Source organism: Pleuronectes platessa, chromosome 20, assembly GCF_947347685.1.
Source record: "Pleuronectes platessa chromosome 20, fPlePla1.1, whole genome shotgun sequence".
Classification (NCBI taxonomy): Eukaryota; Metazoa; Chordata; class Actinopteri; order Pleuronectiformes; family Pleuronectidae; genus Pleuronectes; species Pleuronectes platessa.
In genome coordinates this window covers 20,891,672-20,919,657 of record NC_070645.1, presented here as the reverse complement: position 1 = coordinate 20,919,657, position 27,986 = coordinate 20,891,672, and the positions used below count along the sequence as shown (strand labels likewise).

The window sequence follows — 27,986 nt, the reverse complement described above, 5'->3', positions numbered from 1 at the left end:
AATTTGACAGTTAAATAAAATTGATCAACTTTATTGATTCAGAGTAAAAGTTACAGAAACAGATACAAATAATCAGCTGCTAAAATCTTTTAATGCCAAGATCAATGAGATCAGACTATGGACCAATCACAGCCAAGCGGCGCTTCGCTAGACAACAGGACACGAGTTAGGTGTGACACCCAACAGGAAGTGGGCGGAGCTCAGGTCCAGACTGTTGCTCACGTGAGACTTGATGAGCTGGAGGTTCCTGAGACAACCTCTAAACCTGGAGCTGCTCGACAGGCAGTTCTGTCTTACTCCCACTGTAAGAGAGAGAGACAGGTCAAACACACAGGTCACAGAGAGAGACAGGTCAGACAGACATGTCACAGACAGAGAGACAGGTCAGACACACAGGTCACAGAGAGGGACAGGTCAGACAGACATGTTGCAGAGAGGGACAGGTCAGACAGCCAGGTCACAGAGAGGGACAGGTAAGAGACAGACAGGTCACAGAGAGAGACAGGTCAGACAGACATGTCACAGAGAGAGAGACAGGTCAGACACACAGGTCACAGAGAGGGACAGGTCAGACAGACATGTCGCAGAGAGGGACAGGTCAGACAGACAGGTCACAGAGAGGGACAGGTCACAGAGAGAGAGACAGGTCAGACAGACAGGTCACAGAGAGGGACAGGTAAGAGACAGACAGGTCACAGAGAGAGAGACTGGTCAGACAGACAGGTCACAGAGAGAGACAGGTCACAGAGAGAGAGACAGGTCAGACAGACAGGTCACAGAGAGGGACAGGTAAGAGACAGACAGGTCAGACAGACATGTCACAGAGAGAGAGAGACAGGTCAGACAGACAGGTCACAGAGAGAGAGACAGGTCACAGAGAGAGAGACAGGTCAGACAGACAGGTCACAGAGAGAGACAGGTCACAGAGAGAGAGATAGGTCAGACAGACATGTCACAGAGAGGGACAGGTAAGAGACAGACAGGTCAGACAGACATGTCCCAGAGAGAGAGAGACAGGTCAGACAGACAGGTCACAGAGAGAGAGACAGGTCACAGAGAGAGAGACAGGTCAGACAGACAGGTCACAGAGAGGGACAGGTAAGAGACAGACAGGTCGGACAGACATGTCACAGAGAGAGAGAGACAGGTCAGACAGACATCTCACAGAGAGAGAGACAGGTCAGACAGACAGGTCACAGAGAGAGAGGGACAGGTAAGAGACAGACAGGTCGGAGCGTCTCACCTGGATACCCTCCCACGTAGACGGGGTTGTTGGTCTCTGCTGAGGTGGATTGTGGGTAGGGGTTAGGGGTGGTGTAACTCCGCCCATCTACATTCAGACTCAGGCTGTGTTTGGTCTTTCTGGCCAGCAGGCGGTGCCACTGTCCATCACACAACCCGTGACCAATCGAACGCACTGACACTCGTCCCGCCCCGTTATTTACATTAAACACCACCTTTGAAAAAACAGAATCGACAAAAGTTGTCATAGTAAGAATGGGAAGATCGTTTATAAATATTTATTTATAAATTAAGAACATTCATAAAGAATTGTCTGTAGACCAACACGCGGGTAAGTGTGCGCTCACCTGTCCGTTCACCATCTCCAGTCCAATGGCGTCGACCTTCGCACTGCTGATTCCCAGAAAGACTCCTTCTGATTGGCTCGTTCGAAACTCCAGTGATACTGACACGTCCGAACCAACTTTATACCCATCATGCACTGCACACACAGACACACACATGTTAACAGTCTGATCAGACATGACGACGTGAAAGCAGTTGTTTCCTTTATGAACTCACTGAGGATGGCGTAGCCGCTGCCATTTAAGTAACTTCCTGTCTGGTCTTTAGTGAAACAGGAAGTGACATTATCCTGTGAGGCTGGTTTGGTCAGATCCAACATGGCTCCGTTCAGACTGACTGAATGAATGCACCCTTGTAAACTGCTGCTGACCTGAGGGACAGACAGGTGGACAGACATGTTATGTATCTCTTATTTAAACGGTGTTACATTATGTTATATACTGTATGTTGTACATGTGACATGTTTATGTTCTCAGCTGCAGGGATTTGATCATTTGACAGTTTTAATGTTGGCTGATCACTTTGTTCGTGATCGCGATGATTTGATTGTTTAGAAAACAAATCTGAGGAAAACTTAACGCAGCCGATCATTTTCCAGTGAACTCACTTTTTACAACTCAGTCCAATCACATCCATTGATTGATCAAATATTAGATGAATGAAAACCAATGAGTCCAGGTTACATTTAATGTTGTGATCAAATTGAAATGTGAGTATTTATTGACATACGTTGATCCTCCTGCTGGTGTATGCGTGTGGGAGTCCTCCCAGGTACAGCGTGTTGTCCACGTCCAGCTGGTTTCCTTTAACTGTCACAGACTTCGGACTCGAACCGTCGACTGACAGCGACACAGAGCGCCGGCTGACCTCAGCACTCACCTGAGAGACAGACAGGTCAACATGATCAACAAACATCACGTCATCACTGGGAGGTTGTTTCTGTCGCATGTGAATGAAAAGTGTTTAACACACAGGACACATTTAGAGGCGTGTGTGTCCATGTGTGTGTCCATGTGTGTGTTCATGTGTGTGTTCATGTGTGTGTTTTTGAACGCACAGTGTGCCAGTCTCCGTCATTAATGGCAAGAGACGAGGTGACAGAGGCGGGGCCTTTTCCCAGGTCAGCTGACATCATCAGTCTCCCTCCCATCAGTCTGACAACGATGAAGTCTGTGTGTTTTGAGTCCGAGAGCAGAACGATCAAACCGTCGGCAGCCCGGCTTCGCACCGACAACCTCACAGAGACGCTGTGGAAGGGACGGCAGAGAGGAGACACACACACACACACAGTCAGGGATTTACTCTGAGATAAATCACTCAGAGACACGCCCCCTTGCTTGTCGTGGAGACCCACCTCTTCCTCACGGAGTTGGGGTTGATGACGAAGGTCATGTGACTGTGTCTGGACGAACCAAACTGAGCGGCTGACGACAGGAAACTCGGCTCCGCCTCCGACACACACTGCGTCACACAGAGATCAGTTATCGTTAACACATACGAACCATTATCGATAATCACTCAACGTGTATCAATACCTATCATCAGTTATTATCTAATCAATAACCCTGAATAGTCCAAAATAACATTTTGATAAATGATCAAAGATTAAGAATAACCATCAAGAGTTGAATTAGTCATAATTAATAAACATCATTACCAAATCAAATTAATATTGTCAAGTGGTATATTTAGTAATCAATAATCAGAATAATCAACCGTGAAAAGTAAATGTTGATTATCTTGTTCAGTTTTGTGTAATAAACGTGTTTATTACCGTGAGCGCTCCAGGTGTCAGGGCATTCAGATATGTAGGCGTGGCTACATATACGTGGGTGGGGTCTGGAGTTGGTTCTACATCCTGGTCATCAGGAAGCACCGCCCCAACCCTCTTCTGCAACAGACAGCTGTCAAGCTCCACCCCCTCATACCTCACAGCTCCTGATAGGTCGACAAGTCTACAGAACGAAAACAGTTCACCAATCAGAGACAAAGAAAGGTACGTGTGTGCTTGTGTCTGTGTGTGTGTGTGTGTGTGTGTGTGTGTGTGTGGTAGACTTACGCTCCGCCCACCACCAGGTCTTGGATGCAGCCTCTGAACGTCCTGGATAAGTCTTGTAATCTGATTGGTAGATGGGACTCCTCTTCTGAGGGCAGTCCACCAATGAAGAAGGAGGCAGGAGCCAGACGAGGAAATCCGCCTGGCAACAGAGGGACTGACTTCAGGTGATCTTCGTCCACCTGCACGGACAGAGACCTGAGGACAGACAGGTGAGGACAGACAGGTGAGGACAGACAGGTGAGACATGTGAGACAGGTGGGGCAGGTGTGTGTTTCTATGGTGACACGTACTTCCTGTTGATGGTGATAATCACAGAGTGTTTTTCTCCGTCACCAAATGATCCGTTCGGTTTCATCACTTTCACCTTCCGGGTGGCCCCGCCCACTTCACCAAGCTCCGCCTCCAAGGCTCCTAGGACCAGGTGAGCACACAGGAAGTACTGCGGGCGCACACACACACACACACACACACACACACACACACACACACACACACAGAGGTTACGGGGATCAACCACACATGCTGGTGAATACGTCCACACATACATGTGTCATGTGACCTCACCTGTCTTTGCAAGCGCTCGTCACTCAGGGCAGCCAACAGAACTCCTGATTGGTTGTTTGAAGAGAAGGAGAAGAGAAGCTCCGCCTCTTGACTAAATGATGGAGGAGAGATCTGAACGAAGCCTCCGGACAGGATCGACACGCTGCGCACCGCCTGTGAGACAATCAACCAGTCTGTGGTCAGCGATCACCTGACCTGTGAGAGCAGTGTTGATTGGTTAATGGGTGTTTGTGTTACCTCGAGGACGCAGCCCTTCCTGACGCCATACGCGTCTCTCAGCAGGTCGAAGTTGGAGCGAGCGATCTCCACGTTCTTTATGCAGCCGACGTACGACCGGGACACCACCTGTCTCCTGCACCCAGACAAGACAGACAGGTGAGTTAAGACACGCCCATCCTGTGATCACGCCTTGTCCTCACCTGGGGACTTAATCACCTTGCATGTCTACCTGGTGTTTATTTATGAATTTATGAATCTGCAAAGATCATGTGATTAAATAATATTTTTTTACGATTAATTATATTCTATTTATAATAAATGTTTTCCCATCTTCATTAATAAAGTATTAACTCAAAGTTCTTTGCTTGGTTAATATGTGATGATGTCATTTCAGTTCAGCATCCAATGACCAACTGACTTCAGATGAAGAGGAGGGGCCTCCTACCCGCTCAAATCTCGTCCTCAAACCAATCTTAAGGGGCGGGACCCAGGAAACCACAAACTCACCTTATTGGTCTGGAGGCAGGAAGTCCTCCGATGTAGATAGGGTCGAGGTCAGAGCGGTTAAGGTCGGAGGCAAACCCTGGAGACTCCGCCTCCAACACTTCCTTCTCTGATGATTGGTCGGCAGCCATGATTGACAGGTAACCTGCAGGCACCAGGTAACTGTTAGAAACAGCCTCAGACACCCCCCACCCCCCCACATACTCACTACTTAAATGACGTCATAGCCTTAGTCGCACCTTTGCGTTTGTTCCTCTGCAGCGTGATCTTGTACCAAACTCCTGTGTTGTACTTCCTGTTGGAGGTCAGGATCAAAACGCCTGAACCGAGGTCAAAGGTTAGACAGACACGCCCCTCCACCAGCTCAATGGACAGGAAGTCTCTCTGCAGGAGAAACGAAGGAGGTCATTTCTATGCTTCTTTCCACAATAAGAGCTTCAATATAAACCTTGAGTGTGTCGTACCGTGTTGTTAGAAGCCAGGTAGAGCAGCAACCCGCCCGGCGACAGAGTTTTAAACTGAAACACGATCGACGTGGACGTCGAACGCAGAGATTTCTGGACCAATGAGAATCCAGATCCATCAAAGTGGAAGGAGGTCTCCTCCGTCTGAGGACTGAGAGAGAGAGAGAGAGAGTTGTGTTGATCATACATGTGTTGTGTTGATCATACATGTGTTGCAGGTGTGTCCTCTGGGTTTTACCTGCTGAAGCAGCCTCCACATGTTCCTTCTCTGCTGTCATAGTTCCACAGTCCGATATTCCTCTCGTTGAGCAAAGCTTCGCCAAAACAGCCCTGGAAGGTCGATGACCTCAGCGCCGCGGGGCTCTGACATCACACATACACAGTTACCACATGTTCATCTCCACACACATGTTCACACACATGGTTAGTTCCTCACACTGGTTACCTGAGAGTGAGCGCCCAGGCCTCCGATGTGAATCACCGTGTTTCTGTCGATGTTTAAAACTCGGGACGGTCCCACCGATCGACCTGTGACCGTGGGCATCAGGGACACCTCCGAGTCCAGCTGGTGGACGGACAGAGACACCTGCGCCCCGAACCTGAGGACGTGACATCACACAGACCATCACTAACTAGTCCTGACTGATACTAACCAGTCCGGAGGAAGAGTTTAACTAACTGTTGTAACCAAGTTATTAATTCATCTGCTTTTTCAGACACATGATCCTTGATGATTGTGATGCTTGGTGATCATGTGATCAGTGTGTTGGCGTGTAGTTACCGTGTAGCGTTGATTCTGGTCCACCTGTTGTTGGTTATGTCGAGTCCAGGAAGCTCCAGTTTGTTAGTTCCTGACCCCAAATCCCAGAGCAGAGAAACCTTCCCAGCATGCATCTCTACAGCGAGGTAGTCCACCTGAGCACACAAGGACGTTCACAAATGGTAAGTTTACATGGTCCAGTTAAAAAACTGAGATCAAATAATGAAAGTTACCTGTTATGATGATAAGACATTTTTGTGTTTGTGTGTGTGTGTGTGTGTGTGTGTGTGTGTGTGTGTGTGTGTGTGTCAGTGTTATTACTGTGGTGATGCCGCCCAGGTAGAAGAGCAGGTTGTCTTTACTCGTCGTCTTCAGAATCAGACTCAGAGTGTTGAAGTTGCTGGAGTCAATCTGAGGTTTGTAGGATCGAACACAGTCTCTGTCCGCCTGCACCGCCACCTTTATCTGATGACATCATCAAAACCATCATCATCATCGTTTTACATGAGGAAGTGGTTTTACAGGATCATCATGGTCTGATCAGAGCACGTGTCTGTGTTCATGTACCGAAGCAGCCTGTCGACGAGCCTGATCGATCAGCTCCCTGATGTCCGAAAGATTGCGGCTCAGGGTTTCTCCCAGAATGCTCAGTGGCTTTATGCGCTCCATCAGATGCTCCGTACGATGCTCCGCCTCCTCAAGCTTACGCTGCGCATCATTGGCTGAACACAGAGAAAATGGGAGAAGCCAGTATTACAAGAGGGTTATTTTGTAAATTCAACTGATAAGACTTTGTTGACGTACCAGCAGTGTCTGTGTGCGCCACCAGCTGGTTGGTCTCTGTCACTGCTTTGACTGTGTTCTCTACCACAGAAGAAGAATCCTGCAGCTGATCTTTGAGTCTCTCCAGCTGCTGCAGTGCCACCTGCAGGCCAGAGTGTACTGCTGCAGTCCGAAGCTGAGCCTGCTGCAGTGACACAGATGAACCTGGTGGAAGAAAAAAAACGATCAACAATCAACACATCATCCTGTCGTATTGAATGAGGCATCGCCTGAAGCTACTGACCGTTAGAGAGACTCTGCAGCTCTCTGATTGGCTGACGGAGGAGGAGGCTGGAGTTACGGACACTGTCTCTGATAAGTCCCAGTCTGCTGGTGACCAGGGAGACCTTCAGCTGCAGGTCTGGAAGAGAGATGTGCGTTAGTTATGTCTTAATGTGTGCACAGGTAAACACACAGGTACACACACAGGTACACACACAGGTACACACTCAGGTAAACACTCAGGTACACACACAGGTAAACACACAGGTAAACACACAGGTAAACACACAGGTACACACACAGGTACACACAGGTAAACACACAGGTAAACACACAGGTAAACACTCAGGTAAACACACAGGTACACACACAGGTACACACACAGGTAAACACACAGGTAAACACACAGGTACACACTCAGGTAAACACACAGGTAAACACACAGGTACACACACAGGTACACACACAGGTAAACACTCAGGTAAACACTCAGGTAAACACTCAGGTAAACACACAGGTAAACACACAGGTAAACACACAGGTAAACACACAGGTAAACACACAGGTACACACACAGGTACACACACAGGTAAACACACAGGTACACACACAGGTACACACACAGGTAAACACACAGGTAAACACTCAGGTAAACACACAGGTACACACACAGGTACACACACCTTCAACTGTCTCATTGGTTCGTCGACTCTCTTGTAAAACAGCGGAGCTGATGTTCTGATTGGCTCTGACGTCCTGGGACAGCGGCGGCTCTGATTGGGCGGTCTGTAACAGAAATCAGACGTGTGTCAAAATGCTGCTCGTTGTTATTCTGAATGAACAGATTAGTCTTGATGGACCGTGATGTCATCATGAGTGTTTCCTGTCTTAGTACCATATTGAGAGCGTGGGAGGCGGAGACATAGGCAACCGATGCCACCTGCTGGGCGGACTCAACTCGCTCTGTGATGTCACTATCCATCTGGGCCAATTGGGTTCCATTCAGGGACATGTTACACACTGACAACAGAGAGCTGAGAACAGAGAGGTTTATTTGAATGTTAATGTCAGAAGCACACATACACACATACACACAGACAAACACACACACACACACACACACACACACAGTTACCTGTGCAGGGAGTGGGCGTGGCTCTGTAGTTGATGGGCGTGGTTCTCTGCACGGTAAACATTCTCCAGAGCATCTGTCATCTTAAGTCCAACTACCAAACTGTCCACCTGTTCCCTCAACAGGGGGCGCCACTGATCCAGCTGACCGGCCAACACCTCCACCTGCTGGACACGTGAGTTAGTGTTTGTTATGTGATTGTTGTTGTTACTGTTGTTGATTTATTCCATATAAAGTGTTTGTCTCACTGTGGTTGTGTTTGTTAAGTCATTTATCAAACTGATGCTGTCGTCCAACATCAGCTGATTCTCCTCCATCACTCCCTCGACAGAGAGACACTCGTCTGTCAGATGCTGATGGACAGACTGAGAGAGACAGACAGAGAGAGAGAGACAGACAGACAGACAGAGAGAGACAGACAGAGAGAGAGAGACAGACAGACAGACAGAGAGAGACAGACAGACAGAGAGACAGACAGAGATAGACAGACAGACAGACAGAGACAGACAGAGAGAGACAGAGAGACAGTTAATCAGCAGGCAATAGCAACAGTTTGTGTGTGTGTATGTCTGTGTGTGTGTGTGTGTGTGTGTATGTCTGTGTGTGTGTATGTCTGTGTGTGTGTGTGTGTGTGTACCTGGTATTGGGGCAGCAGAGTGTGTGTGTTGTTCAGCAGATTGTGTGTATCTGTGTTTCGTTGTGTAGCACTGTTTAAGTGCATGTGTGCGTTTTGCAGCGTTTCCGTGGCATTGGTGAGGGAGTTGGAGAGGAGGCGAAGCCTGTTGTCCATCTGCCCCCTGCTGGACAGGAAGTCCACCTGCAGCGAGTCAGCGAGAGACTCTGATAGGCTGCAGAGAGAGAGAACCACATCAGAATAAAATTTATTTGAAACTTCAGGATAAAGATGAAACAAATATTTTCCACAATCATATTGAAGTTTTTATCAAACGCACCTGAGCTCCTGATGAGCTGTGGCGTTGGCCGCCTGTAGATCGACGGCTCTCATGCTTTCCAGCATGAATTCTAACTCCTCCAAATGTTGTGTCTGATTGGCTGATCCAGGCTCCTCCTCTGTGGTCTGGTTCAGATGCTCCGCCTCCTTCAGTAGCACTGTACCAATCAGATGTCAGAGTAGTTTCACATCATCATGTGTACCGTGTTGTTTATGTCTCTATGTGATGTTGGAGGGTTCTTTTACCCTGAATACTGTCTTGAAGGCTGCTGATCCTCTGCAGCAGCAGTGCACCCTGGGAGAGGCTGTTGTTGATAGACAGGTCCACCTCCTTCATGTGGTGAGACAGACGTGTGACCTGATTGAGGAAGAGACCAGAGATAGGACCTTTCTTCATCAATAATCAATAATAATATCATCTTTATTAAATAATAATCATAATAATGTAAGCAATATGCATAAATAACCCTCCACAGGTTAGTAAGTTAGTAAACGTAAGCTGGCCTGTTACCTGCGGTAGTAACGCTCTGAGGTCAGAGGTCACATGACTCAACTCGTCTTTGACTCTGGACACGTGGACACCGACGGAACTTTTCTCCGATGAAATCACCTGAACAAACCAGAAACATGTTACATGACATCATCAGGCTGCGTGCTGCTGGTAGCTGAGCTCTGATTGGTTGTTTATGTCTGTACCTGCATGTCTCTGGTCTGGTTCTCTAGCACCACCAGCTGGCGGTATGGTGCAAAGGTAACACCGCTCACATTGACAGACAGGAAGTGGACGTGCAGTTGGTCCAGGTCAGTCAGCAGAACGCCGGTGCACTCATCGTCACATGCTGGAGTTTAAACACACACATTGTTCACCTCTGACAACAAGCAACAAGCAACATGTGTGTGTGTGTGTGTTAATACTCACAAACACACTCTCCTCCCTGCAGGATGTGTCTCTCGTCACACTGGTCACATGATTGACCTTTGACCCCAGGATTACACTCACACTGTCCTGTCTGTGCGCCGCACAATGAGTGGGCGGAGCCCCACCTGCTGCATGTGCACTGAGAACACCTCCCTCCTTGTGATGAGGGGCTACCGTAGTAACCAACAGAACACCTGCAGGATGACAGCGTGATGTCACAGCCTGATGTCACAGCCTGATGTCACAGCGTGATGTCACAGCCTGAAGTTACAGCCTGAAGTTACAGCCTGATGTCACAGCCTGATGTCACAGCCTGATGTCACAGCGTGATGTCACAGCCTGATGTCACAGCGTGATGTCACAGCCTGATGTCACAGCGTGATGTCACAGCCTGACGTCACAGCGTGATGTCACAGCCTGATGTCACAGCGTGATGTCACAGTGTGATGTCACAGCCTGACGTCACAGCGTGATGTCACAGTGTGATGTCACAGCCTGATGTCACAGCGTGATGTCACAGCATGATGTCACAGCGTGATGTCACAGTGTGATGTCACAGCCTGATGTCACAGCGTGATGTCACAGCCTGACGTCACAGCGTGATGTCACAGTGTGATGTCACAGCCTGATGTCACAGCCTGATGTCACAGCGTGATGTCACAGCCTGATGTCACAGCGTGATGTCACAGTGTGATGTCACAGCCTGATGTCACAGCCTGACGTCACAGCCTGACGTCACAGCGTGATGTCACAGTGTGATGTCACAGCCTGATGTCACAGCCTGATGTCACAGCCTGATGTCACAGCCTGACGTCACAGCCTGACGTCACAGCCTGATGTCACAGCCTGATGTCACAGCGTGATGTCACAGCCTGATGTCACAGCCTGATGTCACAGCCTGACGTCACAGCGTGATGTCACAGCGTGATGTCACAGCCTGATGTCACAGCCTGACGTCACAGCCTGACGTCACAGCGTGATGTCACAGCGTGATGTCACAGCCTGATGTCACAGCCTGATGTCACAGCCTGATGTCACAGCGTGATGTCACAGCCTGATGTCACAGCCTGATGTCACAGCGTGATGTCACAGCCTGATGTCACAGCGTGATGTCACAGTGTGATGTCACAGCCTGACGTCACAGCGTGATGTCACAGCGTGATGTCACAGTGTGATGTCACAGCCTGACGTCACAGCGTGATGTCACAGCGTGATGTCACAGCCTGATGTCACAGCCTGATGTCACAGCGTGATGTCACAGCGTGATGTCACAGCCTGACGTCACAGCCTGACGTCACAGCCTGATGGATTTACTCACCTCTCACAGTATCTCCCCTCATATCCCGTCTGACAGGCGCTGCAGCGAAAGTCCCCGACCGCTCCATGTGACTCACAAGTCGGACTGAAACTACACAACACAGCTCAGATTAGTGACATAAAATAAAATTAGTCCCATCAATAAATAATCAGTGTGTAGTGTTACCTGTTGTCCCGTAGGGGGCAGGCACAAAGTGAACAGTCACTGATTGAGCCACTGACATTCCCATAATACCCTGGGGCACACCGCTCACAGCTTCGCCCGCTGGTGTGTAGCTTGCAGTCCTGAAAAAGTTAACAACTGTTAGAATGTGTTGTCGTGTGTTAGTGTATGTTAGAGTGTGTAAGCCTTTGTTGACATGTGTTATAGCGTAAGTTAACAAGTGTTAGGATGTCGTTGTCTGTCAAAATGTGTTGGACTCTGTTAATGTTGGTTAGCATGTGTTATGATTTGTTGCTGTGTTTTAGCTTTTGCTGACATGTTTTAACATATGTTTGGATGTGTTGTCATGTGTAAGCATATGTTGTTGTGTTTCAGCATGTGTTAGCATCTGTGGACGTCTGTTAGCGTTTGTTGACGTGTGTTGTAATGTGTTGTTGTGTGTTAGCATGTGCTTTCGCGTGCTGTGCTGTGTTAGCGTGTCTTGTTGGGTGTAAGCGTGTTACCTGACACTCTCCAGTCTCCGTGTCACAGCGCTCACTGTGGTTGTTGCAGCGACATCGAACACACGGACGAACAAACATCAACTTCTGACTCTGACGTGACAACTCTGACTGAGGCTGACGGAAATAACCTGCTGCACACTCCTGCAGACAGACAGGTCAGAGAAGAGAGAGAGACAGGTCAGAGAAGAGAGAGAGACAGGTCAGAGAGAGAGACAGACAGGTCCTGATCAGCTGCCTCAGGCTCACATGGTTTCATTAATCGTTACCTGACAGGACAGTCCCATGTATCCAGGTGGACAAATGCAGGACTCGATGAGTCTGGCCACACCCCCCGTGACCTCTGACCCTTCCTCTGACTCCACCTCCTTCGCTGTCTCCATGCTGATGTTAGAGATCCTGACAACAGGAAATGATAAAGAAGCATGATGACAAGTCTGCAAAGAGAAACTGACCAATGAAGTGAAGGTAAAATATAATACAACACATATATATAAATTTATAAGTGTATATGTATGATGTGCATGTGTATAAAGTACCTGCTCTGCTGGAGCCTGGTCCCATATGAAGCTTTGATGAGGACGTACTGGACGCTACTGAGGACGGACATGAAGTCAGAGTGACTCACCGCCTTCTCTGAAACCGAGTTAAAGTACTTCCATTTGTGCTGTAACACACAAACACACAAACAAACACACACATTATGATACACTGTCGCAGGTAAGATTTATATATGGCATTCTCTTCCCTTCATTTCCCAGGATGCCTTGCAGCTGTACCTCTGTCATCCTGATGTCATGCTGAGTGGTGATGCCATTGCTAGGGGCAACCATGTCAGTGTATATGACAAGCTTCCTCAGAGTCCCGCCCCTCATCAGAACCTGAGGCTCCTGATTGGACAGTCCCATACCGTCTTCAGCATAGAAGGTGATGATGTAAGACAACAGTCCGCCGTAGGACATCAGCTACACAAAACGCCACGTCATAGAGGGACAGGTTAGAGACAGACAGGTGTCCCCCACCTCTCACCACATCACAGCTGGATATGGTTTAAGGAGGACTGGTATATATTTATTTATAATGATGTATATCGCTCGCACAGCCATTGTGTAAAGACTGTAACTTCTAAAGGTTAAAGGTCAGTACCTTGGTGCCTTCGAACTGGGCGGGCAGTCTCCAGTAGAGGGGGCCAGTGAGTCTACTGATGTTAAGATGCCGGGTGTCAAGTAGCATGTCGCCGCCGCCCTGCTGGTAAACTCCAGATACCACACCCTGCAGGTTCGACTGACTGACCAATGACAAGAGAGCAGGAGAGTGATCCAGGGTGATCTGAGAGAGAGAGAGAGAGAGAGAGAGAGAGAGAGAGAGATGGGTTAATATGTGTTATATTATACAGGGCGTCTATAAACTACATGTACAGTGTGTGTCTATACAGTACATATTAATATATATATATAGATCTACACTGGATGTACTCACGGGGGTTCTGCTCAGTCCTCCCTTCTCTTCACACACTCGACTCAGACCTGAACAGAAACACTTCGAGCAGCCGTCTGGATTCAAGGTCGACAACCCGAACCAACCGGACACGCACTCCTCACAGCGCCGCCCCGACACGCCCACCTGCACACGCACACACGTGTTTACTGATGGTTAACTGATGACGTGTAGTTTACCTCAGCTGCCACTAGGGAGCACTAAAGAGACTTTACCTTGCACAAACACTCTCCAGTTTGTCGACAGTCGCACACTCCGAGCGTCGTGTTACACAACGTCTCTTCTGTTCCCGACAAGTCACAGCCACATGCCGCGCACACCGGGTAGCCATGGTGACCAGGTGCACACTGCTCACATGACCTACCAGAGAACCCCCCCCTGCACGGACACTGACCGCTCATGACATCACACTGAGGGGCGGAGCTTCCTGCTGTGCTGCAACTGCATGGCTGAGGAGAGCAAGAGGTTAGTGTCACACCTGAGTGTGTGTGTGTGTGTGTGAGTGTGAGTGTGTGCGTGAGTGTGTGAGTGTGAGTGTGTGAGTGTGTGTGTGTGTGTACCTTGCAGCCTGTGGTGAGGTCGTGACCCCAGTGACCTGTCTCACACCTGTCACATGTGTCTCCCTCTGTGTGAATTGGGCAGATGCACTCTCCGTTGTCAGGGTTACAGTTCCCACCGGTGTGATCACAGGTGCATGCTGGTTAACAAATAGAACACACAGCCAATCAGAGATGAGCATCAACAAGTGATCAGCTGACCGTGGTTTGATTTCTGTCTATTTACCAGTGCATCCGTGGCCGTGGAAACCATAGTATCCCCGATGGCAGCGGTCACATGTGTCTCCGGCGACGCCCACCACACACCGGCACCGGCCGGCCTCGTCACATGACTCAGAGAGAGATCCAGATTGGCTACAGTTACAAGCCCTGCAGCCCCGCCCACTCTGCAGCCCGAAGAACCCAGACTGAAAACAAAAAACGTATATCAGCCCACACGTGAATGTGTGTGTCTGTGTGTGTGTGTGTGTGTGTGTGTCTGTGTGTGTGTCAATGTACGTGTGCGTGTCTGTGTATGTCTCACCTGACAACGGTCACAGGTTTGTCCAGTCACTTTTTCTCTGCATGTACATTGACCTGTTGTGACATCACAAACACCGGAGAGGGCGCCACTGACACAGCCACACTCTGAGAGAGAGAGAGAGAGAGAGAGAGAGAGAGAGAGAGAGAGAGAGAGAGAGAGAGAGAGAGAGAGAGAGAGAGAGAGAGAGAGAGAGAGAGAGAGAGAGAGACCCACTGTAAATCAGACAGGAGACCCCACCTACACAACACAAGCCACGCCCTCCCTCCACAGTTCCCATGAGTCTGTGGTCTGAGCGGACACAACTTTACAATGATGTTTTCTATTATCTTTAAAAAAAAAGGAACACGACTTTGAAAAACGTGTAAATCAAACTTCCTCGATTTATAATCAACATCTTTGTGAAAATATTATTAATGTTTGTCTAAATATTGATCTGGTTGTTGTTCACTGATTATTTGAGGATTGACCGATCAGCTTCAAAAGTTACGATACATTCCTCAACAAGTTTGTTGAAAATACAAACACACACACACACACACAACCAAAGAGGTTAGAGGTTGGATCTAATCTGGATTTGAAAAGATCAACATTCCTGCTGTTACACTCACAAGACTAATGTGTGTGTGTGTGAGTGTGTGTTGTGTGTGTGTGTGTGTGTGTGTGTGTGTGTGTGTGTGTTTGTGTGTGTCTCACCCCGACAGTCTTTGGCGTGCACGGCGTCTCCATAGTAACCAGGCTGACAGACCTCACAGTGTCTACCAGTCGTGTTACCGAGGCAACGCAGACATTCCCCGGTGATGATGTCACAGCGTCCCGTCTCCGTGACGTCCTCGTTTCCGTTACAGTCGCAGCGAACACAGGCCCCGCCCACCGTCTGAGGGTTACCATAGTGACCACTGGCACACCTGGAAACACAACTGCAGGTGTTACAGTCGCTCCACAAGCACGACCTCTGACCTCTGACTCGTCATAAGGTTGTTTTATTGTGACTCATAGCTAACCACAACCCGACCCTCCAAAACAGTACGACTTATAACACACACACAGAAGAGAAGATTAAAAAGCCATGACCCCTGACCCCTGACCCCTGACCCGTCGACCTCACCTCTCACAGTTTGACCCCGTGTATCCGTCCTGACACTGGTCACATGACACCTGACCTGATGACTCCAACATGCAGGTGGGACTGAAACTGACTCACACAAACACACACACAAACACACACACACACACACACACACACATTTAAATAATTTAAAATATTAATAAATATTCACACTCACAAACAATAAAATGTCTGTAACTTATAAAGTTTTAGTTTGACTCGGGTGTGAAGACTCACCTGTTGGACGGTTCTGTCAGAGGACACGGACACAACCGACAGTCACTGTCTGTCCCCTCTGCAGGGTCGCCATAGAAGCCAGGGAGACACTGATCACAGTGAGGACCTGTGGTGTTGTGAGTACAACCCTGAGAGACAGACAGGTCAGAGTGAGACAGGTCAGAGAGACAGGTCAGAGAGACATGTCAGAATGAGACTGGTCAGAGAGTCAGGTCAGAGAGACAGGTCAGAGGGACAGGTCAGAGTGAGACAGGTCAGAGTGAGACAGGTCAGAATGACAGGTCAGAGTGAGTCAGGTCAGAGAGACAGGTCAGAGAGACAGGTCAGACAGACAGGTCAGAGAGACAGGTAGAGAGACAGGTCAGACAGACAGGTCAGAGAGACAGGTCAGAGAGACAGGTCAGAGAGACAGGTCAGAGGGACAGGTCAGAGGGACAGGTCAGAGTGAGACAGGTCAGAGTGAGACAGGTCAGAATGACAGGTCAGAGAGACATGTCAGAATGAAACAGGTCAGACAGACAGGTCAGAGAGACAGGTAGAGAGACAGGTCAGAGTGAGACAGGTAGAGAAACATAACTGCACTATAAAAAAGTTTTTTTCCCGAAAAACTTTATTGAAAATTCTTTCTAATCGAAGTTTATTTACTTTTCAAAATTGTTGTTGATTGATTTTGTTTACACTCACCAAACAAACTCCGTTGAAGTCGCACTCGGTAGCGTGGTCGTTACACTCGCACTGCATACAGTTCCCTCCAAACAAGACTCCGCCCACTCTGTAGTACCCTGGGAGACACGTCTGAAACACAAACAGCCGAGTGGTTATCATCCTTAAAAACCTTCAGTCAAACTAACAATAATAAACTTAATGATGATATTTAATAACCAACCTCACAGGAAGTGCCGCTGTAGCCCCACGGACATTCACACGTCTCCACGGCAACAGCTTGAACGCCAGAGACGGACTCAGAGTCGGCGACGTCCAGAGACACCGACCTGAGACTGAAGAGCGAGACGTTTAATACACCTGACCACCAGGGGGCACTGCAGCTGTGAACCAGCAGCTGTAACGCACTTTGTTACATACTACCAGATTACTCTGTTGGGTGTAATCAGATTACTGCTCCTCACCGAATGGGCCAGTTGGCGGAGTTGTTCAGGTGAACTCTGACCGTCAGGGACGTCACATGGTAGAGGACAGACAGCAGGTCGTCCCGGGGAACCGGGACACCCGTCTGACCGTCCACGAACTTCTGAGGGAGCATTGCCACGGAAACAGAGTGCTCGGCCAGCGGGGAGAGGACGAGGACGAGGGGGGGGGAGAGACGAAGAGTCTGTCCCCTACCCTGGAGACGAGACAGAGAATCAGGTCAGTCTGGGGGCTGGACTTCTTTCAGATAATATGACTGTAGTTTGTATCTGAAACGAGAGACAGACAGACAGACAGACAGACAGACAGACAGACACACAGACAGACAGACACACAGACAGACAGACAGACAGACAGACACACAGACAGACAGACAGACAGATTTTCTCACCTCGATGATGATGTCACAGTGGGCGGGTATAGAGTGGTCTTCATTATCCAATGTCACGTCATAGGCCACCGAGTAGTTCAGGTAACCTCCGTAAGACAAGAGCTGTGGACGGACAGACAGGAAGTCAGAGAGACAGACGGACAGACAGGAAGTCAGAGAGACAGACGGACAGACAGGAAGTCAGAGAGACAGACGGACAGACAGGAAGTCAGAGAGACACACAGACAGACAGGAAGTGAGAGAGACACACGGACAGACAGGAAGTCAGAGAGACAGACGCCTTCATGCTGTTGTTCAAAGAATAAGGGAAATATAGCCAACCTTGTTGCCTAGGAAACCAGCCGGTGCTGCCCAGGTAAGCACTTCCTGGTGGGCGTGGCCAGACGAGGTGTTGCCAGGGAGAAAGAGCTCGTTGCCATTTAAAGAAGGGGGGGTGTAGGGGGACTGAGAGGGGCGGAGCCAAGCCTCAGTATGAAACACCTGAAAATAAGATATGATATAAATAACGATGTGTTACCCGAACATAGGTGTGAGTCAGTTCAGGTGTGAGTCAGTTCAGGTGTGAGTTAGTGCAGGAGTGAGTCAGTACAGGTGTGAGTCAGTTCAGGTGTGAGTCAGTTCAGGTGTGAGTCAGTTCAGGTGTGAGTCAGTACAGTTGTGAGTCAGTTAAAGTGTGAGTCAGTTCAGGTGTGAGTCAGTACAGGTGTGAGTCAGTTCAGGTGTGACTCAGTTCAGGTGTGAGTCAGTACAGGTGTGAGTCAGTTCAGGTGTGAGTCAGTACAGGTGTGAGTCAGTGCAGGTGTGAGTCAGTACAGGTGTGAGTCAGTTCAGGTGTGAGTCAGTGCAGGTGTGAGTCAGTAGAGGTGTGAGTCAGTGCAGGTGTGAGTCAGTTCAGGTGTGAGTCAGTTCAGGTGTGAGTCAGTTCAGGAGTGAGTCAGTACAGGTGTGAGTCAGTGCAGGTGTGAGTCAGTTCAGGTGTGAGTCAGTTCAGGTGTGAGTCAGTTCAGGTGTGAGTCAGTTCAGGTGTGAGTCAGTTCAGGTGTGAGTCAGTACAGTTGTGAGTCAGTTCAGGTGTGAGTCAGTACAGGTGTGAGTCAGTACAGTTGTGAGTCAGTTCAGGTGTGAGTCAGTGCAGGAGTGAGTCAGTACAGGTGTGAGTCAGTACAGGTGTGAGTCAGTTCAGGTGTGAGTCAGTACAGGTGTGAGTCAGCTCAGGTGTGAGTCAGTACAGGTGTGAGTCAGTTCAGGTGTGAGTCAGTTCAGGTGTGAGTCAGTACAGGTGTGAGTCAGTTCAGGTGTGAGTTAGTGCAGGAGTGAGTCAGTGAAGGTGTGAGTCAGTGCAGCTGTGAGTTAGTGCAGGTGTGAGTCAGTACAGGTGTGAGTCAGTTCAGGTGTGAGTCAGTGAAGGTGTGAGTCAGTGCAGGTGTGAGTCAGTACAGGTGTGAGTCAGTTCAGGTGTGAGTTAGTGCAGGAGTGAGTCAGTGAAGGTGTGAGTCAGTACAGGTGTGAGTCAGTTCAGGTGTGAGTTAGTGCAGGAGTGAGTCAGTACAGGTGTGAGTCAGTGCAGGTGTGAGTCAGTTCAGGTGTGAGTTAGTGCAGGTGTGAGTCAGTACAGGTGTGAGTCAGTGCAGGTGTGAGTCAGTTCAGGTGTGAGTTAGTGCAGGAGTGAGTCAGTATAGGTGTGAGTCAGTGCAGGTTTGAGTCAGTTCAGGTGTGAGTTAGTGCAGGAGTGAGTCAGTGAAGGTGTGAGTCAGTACAGGTGTGAGTCAGTTCAGGTGTGAGTCAGTTCAGGTGTGAGTCAGTACAGGTGTGAGTCAGTACAGGAGTGAGTCAGTACAGGTGAGGTACTGATCTGTGTTGTTTGGTGTGTTACCTGAGCTGTGGACCAGGTGGCGCTCTCACACACGTCAGAAACCCCGAAGCAGAAGCAGTCGGTGCAGCCGAGGGGGTTGTGGTGGTTCAGGTTGTAGAAACCTGGTTTACAGAGGTCGCAGTGAGCTCCCATCACGTTCATCTGAGGAACAGGTCAGAGGTCAAAGGTGGAACAAACGTTTCACTAGGTGTGAACGGAGCTGAGCAGTAAAGCTGCAGGTGCCCCCGCCCCCTTGATGATGTCACGTTACCTTGCAGATGCAGGGGCTGCAGGGGTCGGAGTTGGTGCTTCCTGAAAGGTCACACTCACAACGCACACATCGAGGGAAATCTCTGTATCCAAACGCACAACGGTCACACTGTCGACCTGCGAAACCCTCGTGGCACACACACTGACCTGCAGACACACCTGAACACACACACACACACTGAGTTAGTCTCTTTTTGAGCTGCATTACACACAGTCCCAAACAGACACACACACTCACACACACTAACCTGACTGTGAGTCGTCACGGCTGCAGACTGAAGACTTTGATCCTCTGAGGTCACAGTTACACTGAAGACACGGAAAATCTGAATATGGAGAAACCTACACACACACACACACACACACACACACACACACACAATAAATACAAACAATCCATTTATGTGCTTTTTTATTTGTGTGTGGTTTGTTTTGTGTACCTCCGCAGGTCGGTAGTATTCGTCTCGACACATCTCACAGTTGATGCCGGCCGTGTTTTGTTGACAGTTGGAACAAACTCCGCCTCCATGACGAACGCCACGAGTGTTTAAACTCAACAAGAGGTCGGACACGGTTTGATTGAAGAGACAGTCGACTGCTTTGTTGTGACAGTTACACCCTGAGAGACAGACAGGTGAGAGGGAGACAGGTGAGGGGGAGACCGGTGAGAGACAGACAGGTGAGAGGGAGACCGGTGAGAGACAGACAGGTGAGAGGGAGACCGGGGAGAGACAGACAGGTGAGAGGGAGACCGGGGAGAGACAGACAGGTGAGAGGGAGACAGGTGAGAGGGAGACCGGTGAGAGACAGACAGGTGAGAGGGAGACCGGGGAGAGACAGACAGGTGAGAGGGAGACCGGGGAGAGACAGACAGGTGAGAGGGAGACCGGGGAGAGACAGACAGGTGAGAGGGAGACAGGTGAGAGACAGACAGGTGAGAGGGAGACCGGGGAGAGACAGACAGGTGAGAGGGAGACAGGTGAGAGGGAGACAGGTGAGAGGGAGACCGGTGAGAGACAGACAGGTCAGAGGGAGACCGGTGAGAGGGAGACAGGTGAGTGACAGACAGACAGGTGAGACACAGACAGGTGAGAGACAGACAGGTGAGAGACAGACAGGTGAGACACAGACAGGTGAGAGACAGACAGGTGAGAGACAGACAGGTGAGACACAGACAGGTGAGAGACAGACAGGTGAGACACAGACAGGTGAGAGACAGACAGGTGAGAGACAGACAGGTGAGAGACAGACAGGTGAGACACAGACAGGTGAGAGACAGACAGGTGAGACACAGACAGGTGAGACACAGACAGGTGAGACACAGACAGGTGAGAGACAGACAGGTGAGACACAGACAGGTGAGAGACAGACAGGTTCTTACTTTCACAATTGTTTCCCTCAGAGACAGTTCCTGGTTGCCATGGCTCCTGGTGGTAACCAGGGCAACACTGATTGCAGCTCTCTCCACAGGTGTTGTGTTCACACACACACTTCAGCCTCTGCACACACACACACACACACACACACACACACACACACACACACACACACACAGATATAAGTCCAGGGAAACATTTCAGCAGCAGACAGACAGCTCCAGTCAGACAGACAGGTCACCTTGGTGTCCGGGTCCAGGGGACAGCTCTTAGCGTGTCCATAGCAGATACACATCCCCCCCACTGAGACGTCTTTGATGGAGTAATAATACTGAGAAAACAAACAGGTACAAAGTTCAGTGAAGGATATATTACATATAATTATGAATTCAAATATGAAAACAAAATAAATATTATAAATGTAATGAAAAATGTATATAATAAAGATAATAAATGAACATTATTTGCACTGTCTCTCTGTCTCACCCTCCGGGTGACGATGGGGTCGATCTCTCGGGGGTCGCGGTCGCTCAGGGTCATGAGGTCGGCGTTCAGCGTTCTGATTCGCTGGAGCCTCAGGCGGATGTAACGAGCCGACGTGAAGTTCAGGAGAACCGACGTCAGGTCATCTGCACTGGGTCGCCCGTTTATCAGGGAGGTGTGAATCTGACAGACAGACAGGTAGACAGAGACGGTCAGTGAGGGACACAGTGATACGGGGTGAGACAGGCACAGAAAACCTGTCTCACCTCATCGTGCTTCAGTGGGTTCGGTCTGCAGCAGTTTGTCATACAAGCAGACAGACAGTTACAGACATGGTCTCACCTCTCCGTGCTCCAGGGGGTTCAGGCGGGAGTAGTAGGACGTGCAGATGACCTCGGTGTCGCTCTTGTAGGTCGGGGGTCCGCGTCTCGGTGTGATGTTGTAACGGGTCAAACACTCAGTGTCACTGATGGCATAATACTGCCAGGGGTCAAAGGTCACACCATCCAGAGAGCGCTCCAGGATCCAGTTACCTGAGAGACAGACGGGTCGGTCAGACAGACAGGTCAGAGACACAGACAGGTCAGAGACACAGACGGGTCAGAGACACAGACAGGTCAGAGACACAGACAGGTCAGAGACACATACAGGTCAGACAGACGGGTCAGACAGACAGACAGGTCAGAGACACAGACAGGTCAGTCAGACAGGTCAGAGACACAGACAGGTCAGAGACACAGACAGTTCAGAGACACAGACAGGTCAGAGACACAGACGGGTCAGAGACATAGACAGGTCAGAGACACATACAGGTCAGTCAGACAGGTCAGAGACACAGACGGGTCAGAGAAACAGACAGGTCAGAGACACAGACAGGTCAGTCAGACAGGTCAGAGACACAGACGGGTCAGAGACACAGACAGGTCAGAGACACAGACAGGTCAGTCAGACAGGTCAGAGAAACAGACAGGTCAGAGACACAGACAGGTCAGACAGACGGGTCAGATAGACAGACAGGTCAGAGACACAGACAGGTAAGTCAGACAGGTCAGAGAAACAGACAGGTCAGAGACACAGACAGGTCAGACAGACAGGTCAGACAGACAGACAGGTCAGTCAGACAGGTCAGAGACACAGACAGGTCAGAGACACAGACAGGTCAGACACACAGACAGGTCAGACAGACAGGTCAGAGACACAGACAGGTCAGAGACACAGACAGGTCAGACACACAGACAGGTCAGACAGACAGGTCAGAGACACAGACAGGTCAGACACACAGTCAGGTCAGACAGACGGGTCAGAGACACAGACAGGTCAGTCAGACAGGTCAGACACACAGACAGGTCAGTCAGACAGGTCAGGCAGACAGACAGGTCAGAGACACAGACAGGTCAGTCAGACAGGTCAGAGACACAGACAGGTCAGACAGATAAGTCAGACAGACAGACAGGTCAGAGACACAGACAGGTCAGTCAGACAGGTCAGACACACAGACAGGTCAGGCAGACAGACAGGTGGTACCTGGGCGAGGAGAGTTAGCTGCCTTGATGATGATGTAAGCGACCTGAAAAATCTGAGGAGAAAATGTGAAGAGGTAACTCAGAGAACTCAGGTTACACATGTAACTGTTTGTGTTTGTATTTTACAGTGTTTTTATCCTTTTCTTCTGAAACATGAGCCGTGTGTGTGTGTGTGTCTCTGTGTGTGTGTGTGTGTGTGTGTGTGTGTGTGTGTGTGTGTGTGTGTGTGTGTGTGTGTGTTACCTGTTTTAGATCCAGTGTGATGGTGGTCCAGTGGAACTGTTGTCCGTTTTTGATGCTCGGACTCTGCCACCACTGATTGGTTCCATCGATGGCGTTGGTGATCGGATGACGTTCTGAAGAACACACACACAAACACACACAAACACACACGTTGTTTCCAGTGAACTTGAATTTGTATCTTTCTGTTTCCTGGTCTGTGTTTTAGGTGGACTCTAAGGTTCTGGTCTTGGTTTAAAGTGGACTCTAAGATTCTGGTCTGGGTTTAAGGTTGACTCTGTGGTTCTGGTCTGGGTTTAAGGTGGACTCTGTGGTTCTGCTCTGGGTTTAAGGTGGACTCTAAGGTTCTGGTATGTGTTTAAGGTGGACTCTAAGGTTCTGGACTGGGTTTAAGGTGGACTCTGTGGTTCTGGTCTGGGTTTAAGGTGGACTCTGTGGTTCTGGTCTGGGTTTAAGGTGGACTCTAAGGTTCTTGACTGGGTTTAAGGTGGACTCTGTGGTTCTGGACTGGGTTTAAGGTGGACTCTATGGTTCTGGTCTGGGTTTAAGGTGGACTCTTTGGTTCTGGACTGGGTTTAAGGTGGACTCTGTGGTTCTGGTCTGGGTTTAAGGTGGACTCTTTGGTTCTGGACTGGGTTTAAGGTGGACTCTGTGGTTCTGGTCTGGGTTAAGGTGGACTCTAAGGTTGTGGTCTGGGTTTAAGGTGGACTCTGTGGTTCTGGTCTGGGTTTAAGGTGGACTCTTTGGTTCTGGACTGGGTTTAAGGTGGACTCTGTGGTTCTGGTCTGGGTTAAGGTGGACTCTTTGGTTCTGGTCTGGGTTTAAGGTGGACTCTAAGGTTCTGGTATGTGTTTAAGGTGGACTCTTTGGTTCTGGACTGGGTTTAAGGTGGACTCTGTGGTTCTGGTACCTTTGGAGAGGACTGAGTTGGCGTCACACCTGGGACAGTGCGAGTTCTTGATGATTCTCCCGTGAACGTGCTCCACCAGTTTACAGTAGAGCTCAGGTTCTGGATCTCCACACGTGGCGTTGCTGCTGATCTCCGCGTTACTCGCCAGGTTCAAGATGGCTGGAAACAGACCTGAGAAGAGAAGGAGAGGACGTGAACTGGCTGAGAGGCAGGACCAGACTGATCTCAGACGCTGACTCAGACGCTGACTCAGACGCTTCAGGTTCCCTGCAGGGGAAGTCTCCGGTGACTCATCATAATCGATCTGACTGATGACATCACTTAAAAGCAGTTTGTGATGAACTTCTGAAAACTGTTTGAAACTTTTCAAACCAAATAGTTTTTACAGTGAAGTCTTCACTTTGTTGTGTCTGTTTTTTATCTTCAGAACAAATGAAGGTCATCGACAAAAAGAGTCCAAGCTGTGAGTGTGTGTGTGTGAGTGTGTGTGTTATTCTCGACTGTGTGAGAGTTTAACACACACACAGACACACACAGGCACTGTGTGGAGTCTGAATGTGATGGTGTGGGGGAGGTTTTACGGCGTTAGAGAGGAAGAGGGTGGAGTGTGATTGTTAACACTAATTAACACACACACACACAGATGTTGTGTCTCTCAGCAGGACAGTCTCTGAGCCTCATGAATATGTTGATTAACCACAAACACTGATATCAGTGATCGATCATTAAAGTTAATGATTAAGAGGGAGTCGGTTCTTTAATCTTTAAAATACTTAAGGATCAGACTTTACTTTGACCTAAACAATAATCTTCTCCCACAAAATATATGTGAGCCCCTGAAAGGTCGACCAATCAGCTTCCATCTGTGACACGTCTCTGCTCGACAACAGTCAAACACACAAAGATACACAAGTAAAGTAAAACAGTCCAACTGAATCAAATGATGAAAACATGTGAACAGACACACAAACACACACACAGACAGTAAAGAGAACAGATTAACACAAGACTAAACACAGACACAAACCAGTGCTTGTGTCAGTGTGAAGCTTTTTTCATTTGAACAATTTAACACTAAATTTACAGATCAACAAACCATTTGATTTCCTCTGGATCAACCAATCAAATCAAACAATCTCAATCCTCTTTTGACCTAAAAAAATACCCACGCATACATTTTGATGAGATCTCAGGTCGTACATGTCACAGAGCTAATAACAGAGCTAACTGCGAACATATACAGTATTAGTGCTAACAGAGCTAGCTAAAAATGTTGTTTTAAAAATCATCTTTCATAAAGTAAAAATCTGATCTTTGATCAAGTTGATGAGTTGGTGTATTGATCCCAGATGAAAGTGATCAAACAGATTTAAAGAAGAATCTGATTCTAAACAGCTTCTTATTTTAAGAAAAGAATCAAACATAATTAATAATAATAATAATAATTTATCTCAGTAAATAAACTAAAAACATGGATATTTATATAGTTTATATAATTTATGATGAAAAGTTCTGTTTTGCAGCTTCTCAGTGCTATAATTAGAACTCAGTAAGAGACATTATAACTCAGTAAGAGACATTAGAACTCACTAGAAGACATTATATCTCAGTAGAAGACAGTATAACTCTGTAAGAGACATTATAAATCAGTAAGAGACATTATAACTCTGTAAGAGACATTATAACTCAGTAAGAGACATTATAACTCAGTAGAAAACATTTTAACTCAGTCGAAGACATTAGTACTCAGAAAGAGACATTAGAACTCAGTAGAAGACATTAGTACTCAGTAGAAGACAGTATAACTCAGTATAACTCAGTAGAAGTTTCTCACCTCTCTGCTGAGCTGCAGTTTGCTCCATCAGCAGCAACAAAATCAAAATCTTCATCTCTGAAGTTAGACTGAAAACTAAACTTGACTAACTCTAACTAAAATGAACAAACTCTTTAACTAACCCTGAAACTAGCAGCCACTAACTGTTCAGTAGCTGAGTTAGAGTTTGTGTGTTTCTACTGAAGCAGAATAAAGTGACAGAATAAATCTGCTCCAGAGGAATGTGTCGCTCTGCAGGAACTCACACTGACTCTACCTCTCTCTCTCTCTCTCTCTCTCTCTCTCTCTCTCTCTCTCTCTCTCTCTCTCTCTCTCTCTCTCTTTCATTCATTCAGCTCAATAGAGGAGGGTGGAGGAGGTGGAGGGGGTGGAGTGTACCATCTGACCTGCTGATGGCGGGTGATATAAGTGATTTTAATTTGCAGATTTTCAAACACAGAAATCGAATTCTTTAGCTTTTAATCCCAGTGTGTGGAGCTGTGGTCAGTCATCACTAATCGATCAGGATCATGGATCAATGATCGAATCATCAACACAGAAACTCAATCAGCATCAATTATAAAACCTGGAAAACATTTATTCTTAAATGCAGAAAATAAACTGTTGAATAAAACACTTCATGTAAAACAGTGAAGATTAAAACATAAAAAACTGAGTTAAAAACTGTGGTGTGTTCCTTTAAATGTCCGAACCCCCCCCCCCCCCCCCCCGGAACCCCCACCAGCCCACCCAACCCCTCCATCAAACACCCCCCCCCCGCCCCCACCCCCAGAGACAATGGATTGAATGGATGGGGGGTTGGGGGGGTGCGGGGGACCATGTGTGAAGGGGGATGGTGTGTGTTTGTGTGTCTGTCTGTCTGTGTGTGTGTGTGTTTGTGTGTCTGTCGGTCTGTCGGTCTGTCGGTCTGTCTGTATGTGTGTGTGTGTGTGTCTGTCTGTCTGTGTGTGTATTTGTGTGTGTGTCTGTCTGTCTGTGTGTGTATTTGTGTGTCTATCTGTCAGCCTTAATTTAACACCAAACCTTGTGAGTCACTGATGGTTTACATTCCTTTCAAAATAACCTAGAAATACCATATTAAAGAATTGAAACAAAATTCTCTAAAAACTTTACAGAGAATAAGCAACAAGCATAAACTGTAAATAAAGATCAAAGACTGTAAATAAAGACAGTGGAGCCATTTGAAGACATTTGTTTAGTTTGTTAGTAGAAATACACACATTAAAAGTAATAAGAACAAATACAAACACAAGGAGTTACTGTGTACAAAGTGGAAGGCTGCCACTGAGCGGGAGGCGGGGCTTACACGTCGCTCGTCCACTCACATTCACCCAAATCCTTTCAACCTGGACTTTTATTGTGCAAAGCTGAAGGAACATGGAGAGTTTGGGACTTTTTGTATCTGAATCGTCCGTCTCATCCTGAGCTGTGACCAGGTGAGGGGGGGGGGGGGGGTCCCTGACTTCAGACTCCATTTTGACTTCAAGAGGAAACAACTCAAGTTAACAAGAGGAGCCTGAGGCCGGTGAGTGTTTCACACATCACCACTGTTTGACTGTCAGAGACTCAGAGTTTTCTACGAGTCAGGACACACCTCTACATGTGAAGACATCTCAGCGGCTCCTTTTGGAGGACATGCTGCAGATGTCCGAGCAGGTTCTGGATGATTTGGACCTAAAGAAGTTCAACACATCAGCCCAGGGTGGACGGAGACTGGTCCCAGCTGTGAGGAGCTGCAGGACGGATCAGTGAGTCCAGACCAGATCAGTAAAGGTTGGAAAAGGTCTCCTTTCTATGATGCATCAAGATTCTCTCTTGAATTGTATTTTATTGTTGCACTCGTTTCTCTGTCCTCTGC

The 27,986-nt window shown here is 48.3% G+C and overlaps 1 protein-coding gene across 1 annotated transcript; it reads right to left on the bottom strand.

Moving 5' to 3' along the window:
• Nucleotides 1-101: 101 nt before the first annotated feature.
• lama1 (laminin, alpha 1) lies at nt 102-26,183 on the bottom strand. The gene is made up of 64 exons (XM_053412636.1): nt 26,129-26,183; nt 24,295-24,465; nt 23,388-23,500; nt 23,146-23,197; nt 21,964-22,154; nt 21,625-21,804; nt 21,380-21,469; nt 21,144-21,261; nt 20,203-20,381; nt 20,011-20,104; nt 19,764-19,921; nt 19,514-19,654; nt 17,962-18,120; nt 17,641-17,742; nt 17,231-17,445; nt 16,990-17,101; nt 16,788-16,898; nt 16,104-16,231; nt 15,867-15,953; nt 15,455-15,666; nt 14,762-14,865; nt 14,465-14,645; nt 14,242-14,378; nt 13,897-14,130; nt 13,664-13,807; nt 13,331-13,513; nt 12,964-13,149; nt 12,724-12,851; nt 12,454-12,583; nt 12,188-12,328; nt 11,688-11,806; nt 11,523-11,612; nt 10,205-10,398; nt 9,982-10,124; nt 9,797-9,895; nt 9,532-9,643; nt 9,287-9,443; nt 8,971-9,181; nt 8,582-8,698; nt 8,337-8,500; nt 8,097-8,235; nt 7,885-7,987; nt 7,224-7,340; nt 6,962-7,144; nt 6,725-6,879; nt 6,479-6,622; nt 6,179-6,312; nt 5,843-5,996; nt 5,636-5,760; nt 5,398-5,548; nt 5,173-5,317; nt 4,937-5,078; nt 4,448-4,562; nt 4,211-4,363; nt 3,937-4,085; nt 3,647-3,841; nt 3,362-3,542; nt 2,942-3,048; nt 2,645-2,834; nt 2,317-2,466; nt 1,804-1,957; nt 1,590-1,723; nt 1,244-1,457; nt 102-302 (listed from the first exon to the last, which is right to left on the bottom strand). Exons 1-64 carry the CDS (start codon nt 26,181-26,183, stop codon nt 148-150), a joined length of 9,231 nt encoding a protein of 3,076 aa, XP_053268611.1. The 3' UTR covers nt 102-147.
• Nucleotides 26,184-27,986: the final 1,803 nt, after the last annotated feature.